Source organism: Xiphophorus couchianus, chromosome 8 (assembly GCF_001444195.1).
Source record: "Xiphophorus couchianus chromosome 8, X_couchianus-1.0, whole genome shotgun sequence".
NCBI classification, from domain to species: domain Eukaryota; kingdom Metazoa; phylum Chordata; class Actinopteri; order Cyprinodontiformes; family Poeciliidae; genus Xiphophorus; species Xiphophorus couchianus.
In genome coordinates, this window is record NC_040235.1 from 5,846,628 (window position 1) to 5,859,927 (window position 13,300).

Sequence of the window (13,300 nt, forward strand, 5' to 3'; positions counted from 1 at the left end):
CCCATGATGTTCCTGGTTTGTGAAGACAGAGAGACAAACTGAACTCTGATAGGAAACAGTTTCAAACTGATTTTCTCTCTCCAACCTCTTGGTTCCACATGGATCTATATTTGGCCCCCTGCTACTCTGACTACCATGTCATTGTGGTTCCAGTAGATGGGTCGGTTTCCCAGGTTCATTCAGCAACATGTGAAAGATTCCTAAAGCTTTTCATGGGATGCAGTTTACAAAATTAGAGGGAGAAAATTTGACAGCAATAATTTGAGTTATTTAACTGTTATAAGAGTTCAGAATGTCAAGTCATATTTTCACCATACTATTTATTCATTTATAAAAGCCATGGTTCCAAACAAAATTTTTGATTAACAAGCTCACTATTCAGCTTCATACTAAATGTTTTCCAGCAGACTGACTAAAGACATTTCTCCCTCTTCCTCCTCTATCAGACCTTCTCTGCTCCTGCAGCAGGTTCCTCCATACCTGAGAGCTTCCAGTCTCCAGTGTGGATCCTTCAGTCCAGCCGACAGCAGCTTCACTCCTGAGTCTCCTGGATGATTGTAGCTCAGGTCCAACTCTTTCAGATGGGAGGGATTGGAGGTCAGAGCTGAGGCCAGAGAAGCACAGCCTTCCTCTGAGACCAAACAGCCTGATAAGCTGCAGACACACAATTCATCACATGATGAGAATATGAGAACATTGAGGTAGAACCCAAAGTCTGAACTGGTCATTTTCACGAGAGGAAAACACACAAGAAACTGGTGCTTAATCTGTTAATAATATGTAATATTAATAAAACTGTATTTCCTTTTGTAGGTAATGATAATCAACATTTCCCACTTGATCGTTGAAAAAGTCTGACAACTGCTGGTTGGAAAGATCTGCAATAATGATCCTTTGTTTAACTAGAATGCAGCAATCTGTCAAGTAAGCAGAGTTACACCATCAATCGAAGCCTGACCTCCAGTTAATTACTCTCTTTTTGGTTCTTTCAGCCTGGAGTAAATGAAAATTAGCCATTATTATGTGTTGAGATTTAGCATGGTTAACCATATCACAGTCAGGCATCTATTACTATAACAAATAATATTTACATCATCTTTGAAAGCAGGTAAATAACAAAAATCTGATTTCATCAGGATTGAGAACATTTTACCTGAGAGTTTCCAGGTTGCAGTTTGGACTCTTCAGTCCAGCAGAGAGAAGCTTCACTCCTGAATCCTGCAGGTTGTTGTTACTCAGGTCCAGTTCTCTGAGACTGGAGGACTGGGAGCTGAGAACTGAGGACAGAGCTTCACAGCTTCTCTCTGTGAGGTTACAGCCACTCAGTCTGAGGAGACAGAGAAAAATCTATTATTCAGCAAATAACAAATATTTATTTCTTAAAGAAATAAATGTAATTTGTTTACAACTTTTTACAAATTTTCTGTAATTTCTTATAGAATAAATAACTATGATATGTTCCTCATCATTAGCAGATTTCTATCTTCTAAAAATAAATGCAGTAACAATCTGTGTCCTTACAGAGCTTTGTTGGAGGTTTTAACCACTGGTAGCAGCCCCAGAAGAACCTCTTCTGAAGCAGAGTATTTTTTCAGGTCAACCACATCCAGATTTTCTCCTGATGATACAAAGATGAAGCCCAGAGCTGACCACTGGGCAGGAGACAGTTTATCTGTGGAGAGACTTCCTGAACTCAGAGACTGTTGGATCTCCTCCTCTAGAGAACGATCATTCAGTTCATTCAGACAGTGGAACAGAACTGTCTTCCTGATTGGTCTGTGAGCTACTTCCTGTCTGTGTCAGCAGACTGATTGGCTGCTGCAGGACGTGTGGTTATCCAGAGGAGAGCAGAGGGAAGCAATTTCCCTCTGATGAGGTTCGTCAGCAGAACATCCACTGAGGTGGACTCTGTAGCATCAGTCAGGATCTCCTTGTTGTGGAAGTCCAGTGAAAGTCAACTCTCATCCAGACCATCAAAGATGAACAGAACCTGGAAGTGTTCAAAGCTGCAGATTTCTTTGGTTTTATTAAAGAAGTGATGAACAAGTTCCACCAAGCTGAACTTTTACTTTTTCAGCACATTCAGCTCTCTGAAAGTGAATGAAAATGTAGAACTGGATGTTCTGGTGGGCTTTACCTTCAGCCCGGTCCAGAGTGAACTTCTGTATTAAGACTGTTTTCCCAATTTCAGCCATTCCCTTTGTCATCACAGTTCTGATTGGTTGATCTCTTCCAGGTGGGACTTTAAAGATGTATTCTTGTCTGATTGTTGTTTCTGGTCTGTGTACTTTCCTGGATGCTGTTTCAATCTGTCTGACCTCATGTTCATCATTGACCTCTCCAGTCCTTCCCTCTGTGATGTAGAGCTCTGTGTAGATCTGGTTCAGAAGGGTTGGACTTCCTGCTTTAGCAATGCCCTCAAACACAGACTGGAACTTCTTCGTCAGACCAGATTTAAGTTGATGTTGACAAAATGCTGCAAGATGTTCTAAATTAAAACAAAAAGTAAGATCAGGAAATAAAATCATCTTTTAAAGATGTCTTGAATAAACATGATTCCTGGAAACATCGGAATTCTTACTGGTTCAGTTTTCATAGTTACAGCAATTAGTTACAGCTCAACTCTCTGATGGTGGAGGTCCATGAGATTTAAAGTCAAGAAGACTACCGTTTGACCTGTCGCTCTTAAGGGACACACAGCTGGGTTCTGGTGCTGGTTTAAGTCTCTGATGGATCCTGATAAAAAAAATATCATCAAAAACTTTATGCAACTGGACTTCAGACCATTCCAAAAGCAGGAAGGTAACAACAGTGCAGGACGTTCTGGTCAATATATTACTCTATGCTCTGCGGGTTAACTGAGATGTTGTGTCGGTTGCTATGGCAACAAATCTGTATGCCAACAGATTTCAGATTGTCAGCTTATCTGACCCCCTGCTGTGGTGTTCTGCAGCTGCTGCAATTTTTAAACCTTTAATAAATGACACAAACTGGACTAATTGCCTTGTTTGTTTTGAAGATATATTCAATCATCAAATAGAATTACATATTTCATAACGTATATGGGTCATGGTTTGTTACATTTTAACAAAGTAATTTATCAATGGCATTTATGCAATATTAAATTATTGACCAATATAAAAGACTAATTTGCTTAGTCTTCTTTTGCATCCTGACAGAAACCAAATTGTTTATCGACTTATATCAAGCAAGAATACATATTTTACATATCAAAACATGTAATACTTGTGTTGTCTTCTATTTAAATCTGTTTGATGTTATAAACATGCAAAGACAATGAAATCTGGAACTTTTTCCACTGTATGTATATGTGATTGGCATATATTGTACTTTTCTGTTTAAAATATAATAAATGTTTAATAAAGGCCAAATAGTGTTTCAGAAAAATCTGAGAAGTAAACATAATTTTTGCTTAAAAACGCTCAAAAACAGGAACAACAATGACAAAAAAACGAAAGAAAAAGAAAAGAAAAACATCATGGAGTTTATTACTGTGCTTACACTCTTCACACCACAAGATGGCGCCCTTTCTTGTCTAACGCCAAAGAAGTAAACCAGACTGAAACTGTAAGCATCGAAGGTCACCAGTTTTTACTTTTAATGTATAATTAGTAAACATATTCACAGTGTTGCCATTAGCTCTTTATCAATAATAAAATAATAAAACATTATTTGAGTGTCTTAATGACACCATTATTTCCTCTGGCATCCGTCCAGTTCTCAGTCAATAACGACACAAATAAAAATAATTCAGTCCCTGAGCAAATCCTATGTCTGCGACTCTTCCGTCTCCTCCGTTATGGTCCGATAGCGCTGCGGCTGGTTCTCCACCAGCGGAGAGTCCTTTCTGCCGAACAGGGACGGACGCCTCTTCAGGCGCAGGAATTTGCGGGAGGTCACCAGGTCTCCGTAGCCCTGGGAGTGGGAGAAGGCGTAGCTGGAGCGGCGGGTGCTGACGCGCCGTTGAGGCGGCCGGTAAGGAGCCGGAGCCGGCTGTCCCTCCTCCCGAGCATTATGCCTGACCTGGAGAGATGGCTCAGATTTAGCTTAAATCTAGCTACAAACCTTCTGTTGAGCAAATACTAACAGTGTTCTGCTTCATAGTGCTGAAGTTAAGTAAATATTTCAGATAAATCTTGTTCTCAGGGGCTAGCTCTTTTGGGGAATAAAACCGTTATAAATCAAAATGGTGGCCATTTTCCACTATGGTTCAACGGCGTATTAGGGCCATTTTAGATAGGAAAACAAGAAATACATTTCTACCAAAAGATCTCGTAAAATTCGCTTAGGAAAAACTGTGAAATCATTTTTAAAGTGATTTTTTTAAACTTTTGAAATCTTGAACATTTCCTTATTTTTTCTAGAAAATTTCTGAGATTAATCTCAACATTTGTGAGTTTTTTCTAGCAAAATTTTGAGTTTTCACGCTCAAAGATTTCCACATTTTTTCTAAATAAATTTGAGAGGTTAATGCTAATTAAAAAAAAACATTTACAGCAAATTGTCAACTTTTCAAACTCAGAAATTTTCTTTATTTTTTGTCAGAATTTCTGGGATTAATCTTAAAATTTCAAAGTTTTTTCTATATATATTTTTGAGTTTTAGCAACTCAAAAAACTAGCAGGATATAGTTAGCAAAGATTTAACTAAATATTGGTGAAGCTGTATTTATATATTTGAGCAGATTTGTAATTACAGAAAATCCACGCATTCTAGTTCTCCTTTTTACAGATTATTGCTCTTACTTTTTGCTTTAAACAACCGTTCAAACACATCATATGACTTTAATATGTGTCGATACAATAAAAAGGCTTCTGAATTTGGTTTCCCACCTTATCAGTGATGGTGGGACGAAGCTGCATGCGGAGGAACCGATAAGCCACTGTAGGCAGGATGCAGAGAAGACAGGTCAGGAACATCGTCAGCCACACGTTCGGCTGGTTCAAACTGTTCCTCGCTGTGCCTGAAATCCATTTTACAACAGTTTATTACCACACATGCAATTTAGATGCATAAAAAAACTAATTAAGTTTATTCCGTTAAAAGCAGCAGATTATACAAAAAAGATTTTAACATTCAGCCATACATTATTAGTAAAGCCAAAGTCTCAGATTGGGAGGTAATAGTGACATCTAGTGGTTGAAACTCCAGACTGTACATTTCTGTAGCTATCCTACTACTACTACTGGAGGCAAACTGACCACTTGCTTTTCCTACTACTCTCCAGTTTACATAATTTCCTGTTATTTAAAAATATCAACTTTATATCCTCTGTCAGTTTTTCATCTAACTGCACTGAGCCTGATTTATTCCTGTTAAAGGGAGTTATTTTTAACATTTTTTCTTAAGGTGTTATGATTTCAGAAATTGAGTTCCACTGGGCACAATTTTAAATCCCATGTTTTGGAAATTATTACTTTGATTTGTGTCATCAATGTCAAACGTGACTTCAAGGATAAGCGGCTATAAAATTTAGATAGATGGATAGTTTAGCTTTTTTTGGTTGTTGTTTCCTTGCTTGTTGTGTTATGCTAACTGTAGAAAATAAAATTATTACTTTATGAAAAGAGGTTTATAAATCTATTCCATGAAAAATTGGTATTTATATCTAATAATGCAGCAATTTTGTACGTAGGTATAAATTAAAAATCTTACATTTAGGAAATTTAAACCGACTTTCTTTCATTTCTTATAAAACATTTACTAAATTAATACCTAAGTACATTTCATTTTGGAACCAAGTATTGGACATGATAAAAAGCTAAATCTACTCACCAATGAAGGGGAAACTGGAGGTGAACATGAAAAAAAGGCCATTGCTGGAAATAGTAAAAGTGATGGCCAAGTAGGCAGCAATGCTCCCCCACAGAAAGAACTGATTAATCGCTGTCCAGTAATGGGTGTCAAGAAACATCTGGAAAATGGAAAATAAAAAATCAGTTTTTTTACTGAGTTTTCCTTGGTGATATGCTCAACTGTTAGGAATTATGTCAACTGTGCTACTAAAACGTTTAACATTAAATTAGTTTAATTTGAACAAGGTGGGGTGGCCAACTTCACTCAGGCACAGTTATACCAGCATGCATCATTTAAAACATGATGTCTTTTTTCCATAACCAAGCATGATGAAATTGGTACAAAGCTATCAAATATATGATAAATGACACTAAGAGCAGAGAACGTCTTACCTGAGCGCTCACCACTACCATCAGGCTGGTTTGCGTCAACATAGCGAAGGACTGATAGTCCGCTACGTCTTTGCCATCGCCCCGGACGGAGTCCTGCATAGCTGCCCATGGGATAAGGAAGAGGACCAGGGAGGTGTAGGTGCTGACTATTAAACATTGGACAAAAGTTCTTTTACTGAAAAACATGTTGAGCTGGCCGGGAGAGTAGAGCTGAGGATATCGGAAACTCCAGCGTTCGTTGACGTCCTGCGAGAGAAAGCAAAAAGAAAAGGTACAACAGTGTAAGCTAAGGGACCGGAGTGGGATATATCTCACCATTACTTTGTCTTTTAAATAAAAAATAACAAGATTCTTTCTACCTGGTCAAAGAGGCCCAAGGCGAGAACTGAGGTAGCAGTATAAACCATATTATACAAGGTGATGAACCAGTCATCATAAACAGTCTGGGACAAGAACCACAAAATGATCAGTCAACATTCACACCAAGTGTGAACTTTCATCATGCAGCTCCAGGACTTTTCACTCACCTGTGCAGAAAAGCCACAGAAGAAACCATACCAGAAGTGAAGAAGGGTATAGCTAAAGTTCTTGTAGAAGAAATATTGCAGGAACTTGCACATGCGAATGTAGGACCAGCGGCCGTGCACCAGCAGGAGGCGCTGGAGGTAACGGAACTGGGCAAAGGAGAAGTCGCTGGAGAGAACAGCTTGCATCCCCTCCTGACCGCTGATGCCCACACCGATATGAGCAGCTAGAAGCAAAACAATGAGATTCTTCACTTGTTTTTCAGTCTGAAGGGTTCCCTGGACCTTTTAAGGCTCTCCCATTGTTCACTCAAAACTGAAGAATTGATTTATGGTTACGTTGTTGAGGGACGTTTTGCACACAAAGAAACAGTCATGGGGAGAGAGACGCATCTTTCTGCAGAGAACTTTTAGCCTTTTGACAATTTTTGCAGTTATTTAGTGAAGAATCAGGCATGTACGTGATTCCTCAAAATTTCTGATTAACAAAACTGATGCAATTTCATCATACAATGGCTTAATTGACAGCTGATATCAACAACACGGGGAGCCAAAGTTGAACAGTCAACGCAAGGTCATGTGGCTGCAGGATGTTAAGGGTGTTTTCCCACCTGATAGTCTGGTAGACGCAGTTCAATTGGTGACCAACATTGCAACTTTTGTTAAATTTTCAACTGGTGCAGTTTGCTTTCACACTGTACTATTTCTGATGATCCAAATCTGTTCCCCTCCCCACCTGTGGTGGCACTGCACAAAGAACCACTGAGGGAAACTACACAAAAATCTCAGAAGAAGACACTGACCGCAAATTCCTTCTTGGCAAGAAGCTAAAAAAAATGGAGTAGCATCAGATTGTAGTGGTTGTAGGATTTCTCTTATGTCTTTGACTAAAGACCACAAGTAATTTCTCCCGCTAGCGCTAGGCTAGGACATTTATTTTGGTTGTATTTACCCAGAATGCCCTGCGTTGTAATCAACTTTTGGAGTGGTCTCTGGTCCACTTGGCATTCACATACATCACAAACCACCTGGAGACACCTCTCCCGATTTGGCATAAGTCTTCACCTATGCCGCAGCATATCAGTAACAAAACGGTCACGGAGAAATCAGCACACCTTCTTGCAGACATTGTAAACAATAAGTTAGAATTTCCAGCGCAGTTTTGACCAATTTAGCAATCTTTGTAGATATTCAGTGAAGAATCATGAAAATATTTGTAATTCCTCACTTTATCCAACAACCCGCTCCTCAAAAGTGTTCATGTTGCCTGTGGATACAGAAACCGGATAATTGGTTGATCAAATTCGTTCGGATAGCAATGTCCCCATAAAACATGCCCAAAAACTCCTGACCAATCACGCAACACTTTGTACAGAGCTCTGTTGTAACTGTATCAAGAATGGAAAGAAGACACATTCCTGCAAATAAGATGATGCAATTTTCAACTACATCAATCAGAGTCAATTTTGATGCTTCAGATGAAGTATGGGAGAGCCTTTAGTTGGACTTAAACTCTGATTTCTGATTTTTACCCTTGATCATGCTGACATCATTGGCTCCGTCTCCTATGGCCAGAGTTATAGCCTGTTTGTACTTCTTGACCAGTTCAACCACCTGGGCCTTCTGCAGCGGGGTGACCCTGCAGCAAATGACCGTCTTGCACATGCATGCCGTCCTCAGCAGCTCCAACTCCAAGTCCTCTTGCAGCGCGTAGGCCTAAAGATTAAGAGTTCACACACTTCTGTAGGCCGTATAACTCCAGCTAACCCAAAGACTGCATTTTTATTCAGAAAATAACTGAAACTGTTTCGTGCCTAAAACAGCTTCTTACCAAGCTATGTCCGTTTATAATCAGGCCATATTCTCCGTTTACTTTCTCATCCTGGACAGTCTGGGTCTTCTGGAGCCAAAACAAGCCGGCTCGAGCTTTGATCACCTTCGGCTTCTCTGCTGATCCGGGACACATTTTCCTTCTGGCGTTCCTGAAAATAAGAAAGATGGCAGAAAATCACACCTAAAGCTAAGATTTCATGGCTAATTTGTCAGTTTTCATAAAATCATAGCTAAGACAGAGATAAATTATGAGTGATCAAGGGATTTCTTGTGAAAATGCATATTGGTGGAGTGGGATGGGATGATTGTATGCAAGAACACCTACCATGTCCCTGAGACATGGTAGGTGTTTCAACATGGTTGAATTTAGTGCTTTAGCATTAGCTTCTGATAAATATGGTGTTGGTATAGTGCTTCAGCATTAGCTTTGGTAAAATATTGTGTTGGCATAATATTTTAACATTAGCTAAAGCTAAATCACATGTTTTTCTTTAGCATCAGCTTCCACAAAATACCATGTCGAATAAAGCTTTATGTTTAGCATCTGCTACATACCGTGTTGGTATAGTGCTTTAGCATTAATTTCTGATAAATACTGTGTTGGTATAGATCTTTAACATTAGCTTTTGCTAAAAACTGAGTTGGTATAGCACTTTAGCATTAGCTTATGCTAAATACTGTTTATGGCTTGTGTTTTAGGGTTTTTATCATGTCTGCTTTAGTCGAAAGGCATTTTCTCTTACCTGTCCATTTTGAAGAGAAGCGTCTCAAATTAGAGGTTATATTTGTTTTAATTTTCAGTGTAAACTGCAATAATGTATAAATTAATTTACGATCAATGTTTATTTGGTGTGCTAGTAATTATGAAAGGTGCTGTGTCTTTGTTTGAGTGAATTTCTACAGCATGGTTTGCATTTACTGCTGGTTGTATGTAGTAAAAATAATCAGAAGACCCAACAATAAATAGTTACTGATTGACTCACTGCAGTTCCTCTTTGACCGTGTCAGCTGTGTTAGCAGTCACAACAAAGATCTCCTTCATCTCTTCTCTCAGCATGTTGCAGGAATATCCAATGTTTTCTGCTGTTTCTGTGAATTAAAATAAATAAATTACTGTTTAAGAGAATGATTTGAATTAAATTAAATTGAATGATTGGGGTTATAGGCACATTGGGTGCAAACCTTGTTTATCTCCGGTCAGAACCCAGATTTTGATGTCAGCTTTGGCCAGCTGCTCGATGGTGTGAGGGACGCCGTCCTGCAACTTGTCCTCCACAGCTGTGGCTCCCAACAGCTGGAAGCAAAGTTAGCAGTTAGCAACGTAAAAGTCCTGATGTTCTTCTTAGCCACCTTCTGTTATAACAAGAGGTTATAACCCTGTTAAGAGTACAAGCAACTGTACTCAAGTGTAAAAAAAATAAAATTTTTGTAAAAAGGCCACTCAAGAAGTGAATAATTGATCAAGACATGGATATCTCTCGTTATAACCCCTCCCTGCTAGCTGGTGTGATTAGCAGCTCTGAGCTAACCATCAGGTCCGTTTCGATGTCTTCGTAGAGAACATCCAGTCTGTCCTCGCGTCCCTCGATGGCTGTGGTGGCCTCCTGGTGGCGCTGCAGCCAGCGTTCCATGTAGCTCTCCTCCAAGTCTTTGTAGGCCAGAGCCAGAGTGCGAAGCCCGTCGCCTGCATACTCCTGGTTTGAACATTTCAGAACCATTAAAGCGTTTCTCCTTTCAGAGGAAAATCAGTCGTTTGGTGGTAATGTCTCACGTTCAGGTGTGTGCTGGTGACATCCTTCAGTTTGGAGCAGGATGGGTGCAGTCGCTCATAGATGATGGTGTCTGCTCCTTTGCAGTAAAGAGTCATCTTGCCCTCAGGGTCACGGACTGGGAGGGAGATTTAAAGAGACAACGTTTGGTAAATAAGACGTACATCCATCCATCCATCCATCCGACCGACCGACCGACCGACCGACCGACCGACCAACCAACATTAAGTCTAACATAATGTTGGGCCTTGTAGGAACTCCTTACAAACAACATTCTGTAATTCTGTGCTTACAAAATTAAACAAGTAATATTATTTCTGATAAGATATTTTAAATTTTGCTGTAAAACACATGCCCACATGCACACACACACACACGAACACCAACACACACGCACACCCCCTCACCTACCAATCACTGACATCCTCTTCCTCTCGTTGTTGAAGTCCAGAACAGCCAGAAGCTCATATGTAACTTTCCTCCCCATCTCCATGACAGTGATGGTCTCTGGAGTCCGGGAGCGAAAAACAAACCCAAAGTTCCTCGCTGCGGTCACTAGAGCGCCCTCATCTGGCGACTGAGCCTGATAGTTGAGTTCCCCTAGCAGACGACACAGAAGACAGATGGTGTTCATGGAGGATGGAGGCAATAATGATTAAACATATGTAACACATAATTACTTAGTTTTAATTTTATATTTAGCCTTGTGGTCTCTACTCTCATTCTGCTGCCAAACACCTAATCAAAATCTGCCACAGGATCCAACAAAGATGCTAAAACTCAAAGTACTAGTTTAAAAATTCACATTTTGCAAATTTTTACACTTCCTCTTTGATCACTACTGCTTCTAAAACCATCGGGATTGCTTAAAAAAATCACAGAGTCATTTTTGGTTTTTCTGGTTCCTAGGAAATTAGACATTTCAAAACCTTCTGAAAGTAACGTCACATTCAACTGGACTATGCTGTTACCTAGCAACTACAGCAACATTTCACCCGCCGCCTAGCAACCCAAGCAGAGCTCCAGCACATTTGGTCAGCTTGTTTTACTGCTGTTAGGCAGCCAGTTTGATGCAGATTTTTTTATGTATTCACAACCCATTGTTTGTTTTTTAAAGTAGTTCTACTGAATATATTTTAAATATTAAATTTTTCATTATACTAGAAGAGGATATTTACAGTTTTGAAGTCTATTATATGTGCAGTGTCAGCTGAAAGTTGCTGCTTGTTGTAAACACCAGATGATTGTCCGACTCTGACCCTCTTTCTTTTCCTCCGACATGACGGTGTGGCACAGAGCCAGCAGGCGGAAGAAGGCCTGGGCCTCTGGGTTTCCCTCCTTCACCGACTCCAGCAGGCTGTAATCATGGAAGACAAACTTTGGATCTGCCAGCTGGTTCCAGGTGAAGTCCACTCTCTTCATGTTCTGCAAAGGACATTCATTACTCAGCGCATCTTTTTGAGGCCAGAGCATTTTTATCAACATAAGTTGCTCAATTTTAAGTTTGCTAATCTGCAAATCATTGTTTTACTTTCCTTCAGTGGTGGAGAAAATTTGTTAATCTGCTAATGGGTGGAGCAAATTTTTAGTTTGGCAATTTTGTAAACTTTGAAAGTTTTTAGATCATTTTGCTTCTTTTAAATTCATTTCTCCTGATTAATTCTAAAGTGCTAAATTACTTTGTTGTGTAAAGTTTCAGTTGACACATGATTTGTATCAACATCGCAGAACTTAGCATTTCTGTGATTTAGCATTAGCTTCTGCTAAATACCATGTTAGTTTAGCAATTTAGTGTTAGCAGAACTAATGATGAGATGTGGTTTTTCCTCTGATTTCTAAAAATAGTTGATTTCTATCACATTGTTAAGCTGCAAATCTTTACTTTTATTCTGTAGCAGACACACCCCTGCTGATCCGCTAATAGTGGAGCAAATTTTTTACTATCTTTGAAACGTTTTAGCACACTTAGCTTCCCCTAAATTTATTTCTCCAGATAAATTCTAAAGTGCTCATTTACTTAGCTTTTGATGCTTTCTGTTGATACATGGTGAGTATTAACAGGTTTGAATTTGGCACTTTACTACTTTAGTATTTATTAGCTTATAATAAATACTAGCATGGTGTAGGGCTTTAGCGTTAGCAGGACTAACAAGTTAATCTGAGATTCATCTTGTAAGCACAAGGTGTCGCCTGTTGAGGCTGCTTTACCTCCGTTATCTCCATCCTTTGGCCAGAAAAGTCATACAGCTCACCTGAGTAAGAGAGAAATGTTTGTCAGAATCAATTCATTGACAAAATTCAAAGAACACAGTAGGTGGCCGAGGGGCATTCATATTTTTAAACCATCTGAACTGACTCTTTGCAATAGGGAGAAGAAGCACCTATACATTTGGCTCCCTGGATATCTATTTTACTGATGTGAAATGCAAAGTCAGTCCAACAGAACAACATTTCTAGAGTGAAGGTATTAATTACTTTACAACTTCAGGCAGCCAATGGGTTGTGTACCTGAACATCTGAACACTGAAGATGAGTCAAGGACTGGTTCTACTTTACTAGCCAACAAATGTTTTCTAGAAAGTACTTATTCCCTAAAAACTCCTCACTGAATGTAACAAACTACAAAAATAAGAATCCGTCCTCTCATTGAAAAAACACAAAGAAACTCATCAGGTGTCAGATTCCTACCATAGTTTCTCCCGTTGATGGAGCATTTGTTGAAGGTCATGATGTTCTGTGTCAGAGTGCCGGTCTTGTCGCTGAAGATGTACTTGATCTGACCCAGCTCCTCGTTGAGTGTGGTGGTCCTCGCCTGAGCCGGAGTGTCTTTCTTCGGATAGTACATCTTCCTGTCCCAGTCTATGAAGAAGCTGTTCCCGAGGCGAATCATCTCCACGCTGATGAGAAAATCCAGACAAAACATTGAGTCTCCACGTAGCACCATGGCTACTCCTGCTAACGCTAC

At 39.5% G+C, this 13,300-nt stretch overlaps 2 protein-coding genes across 4 annotated transcripts in view; both read right to left on the reverse strand.

Moving 5' to 3' along the window:
• Nucleotides 1–13,300, reverse strand: part of LOC114149750 (protein NLRC5-like) — a 1,536,511-nt gene that overhangs the window by 368,359 nt on the left and 1,154,852 nt on the right. The gene's annotated exons all lie outside the window — the stretch shown is intronic.
• The window catches only part of LOC114149759 (phospholipid-transporting ATPase ID-like), a 38,374-nt gene that overhangs the window by 19,364 nt on the left and 5,710 nt on the right, over nucleotides 1–13,300 (reverse strand). The window contains exons 13-28 of one of the 3 annotated variants that reach the window (XM_028025835.1): nucleotides 13,024–13,232; nucleotides 12,544–12,587; nucleotides 11,595–11,760; nucleotides 10,747–10,935; nucleotides 10,338–10,453; nucleotides 10,096–10,260; nucleotides 9,749–9,860; nucleotides 9,550–9,655; nucleotides 8,565–8,715; nucleotides 8,266–8,449; nucleotides 6,737–6,960; nucleotides 6,569–6,652; nucleotides 6,210–6,455; nucleotides 5,797–5,935; nucleotides 4,854–4,984; nucleotides 3,480–4,044 (exon numbers count right to left, since the gene is read on the reverse strand). The exons of 1 other annotated variant lie outside the window; for it this stretch is intronic. In XM_028025835.1, coding sequence (XP_027881636.1) covers nucleotides 3,790–4,044; nucleotides 4,854–4,984; nucleotides 5,797–5,935; nucleotides 6,210–6,455; nucleotides 6,569–6,652; nucleotides 6,737–6,960; nucleotides 8,266–8,449; nucleotides 8,565–8,715; nucleotides 9,550–9,655; nucleotides 9,749–9,860; nucleotides 10,096–10,260; nucleotides 10,338–10,453; nucleotides 10,747–10,935; nucleotides 11,595–11,760; nucleotides 12,544–12,587; nucleotides 13,024–13,232 — 2,521 coding nt within the window. In that variant the 3' untranslated portion in view covers nucleotides 3,480–3,789. Of the gene's footprint in view, nucleotides 1–3,479; nucleotides 4,045–4,853; nucleotides 4,985–5,796; nucleotides 5,936–6,209; nucleotides 6,456–6,568; nucleotides 6,653–6,736; nucleotides 6,961–8,265; nucleotides 8,450–8,564; nucleotides 8,716–9,549; nucleotides 9,656–9,748; nucleotides 9,861–10,095; nucleotides 10,261–10,337; nucleotides 10,454–10,746; nucleotides 10,936–11,594; nucleotides 11,761–12,543; nucleotides 12,588–13,023; nucleotides 13,233–13,300 lie in introns of those variants that run through there. One more of the 3 variants, XM_028025836.1, reaches the window with a different exon arrangement.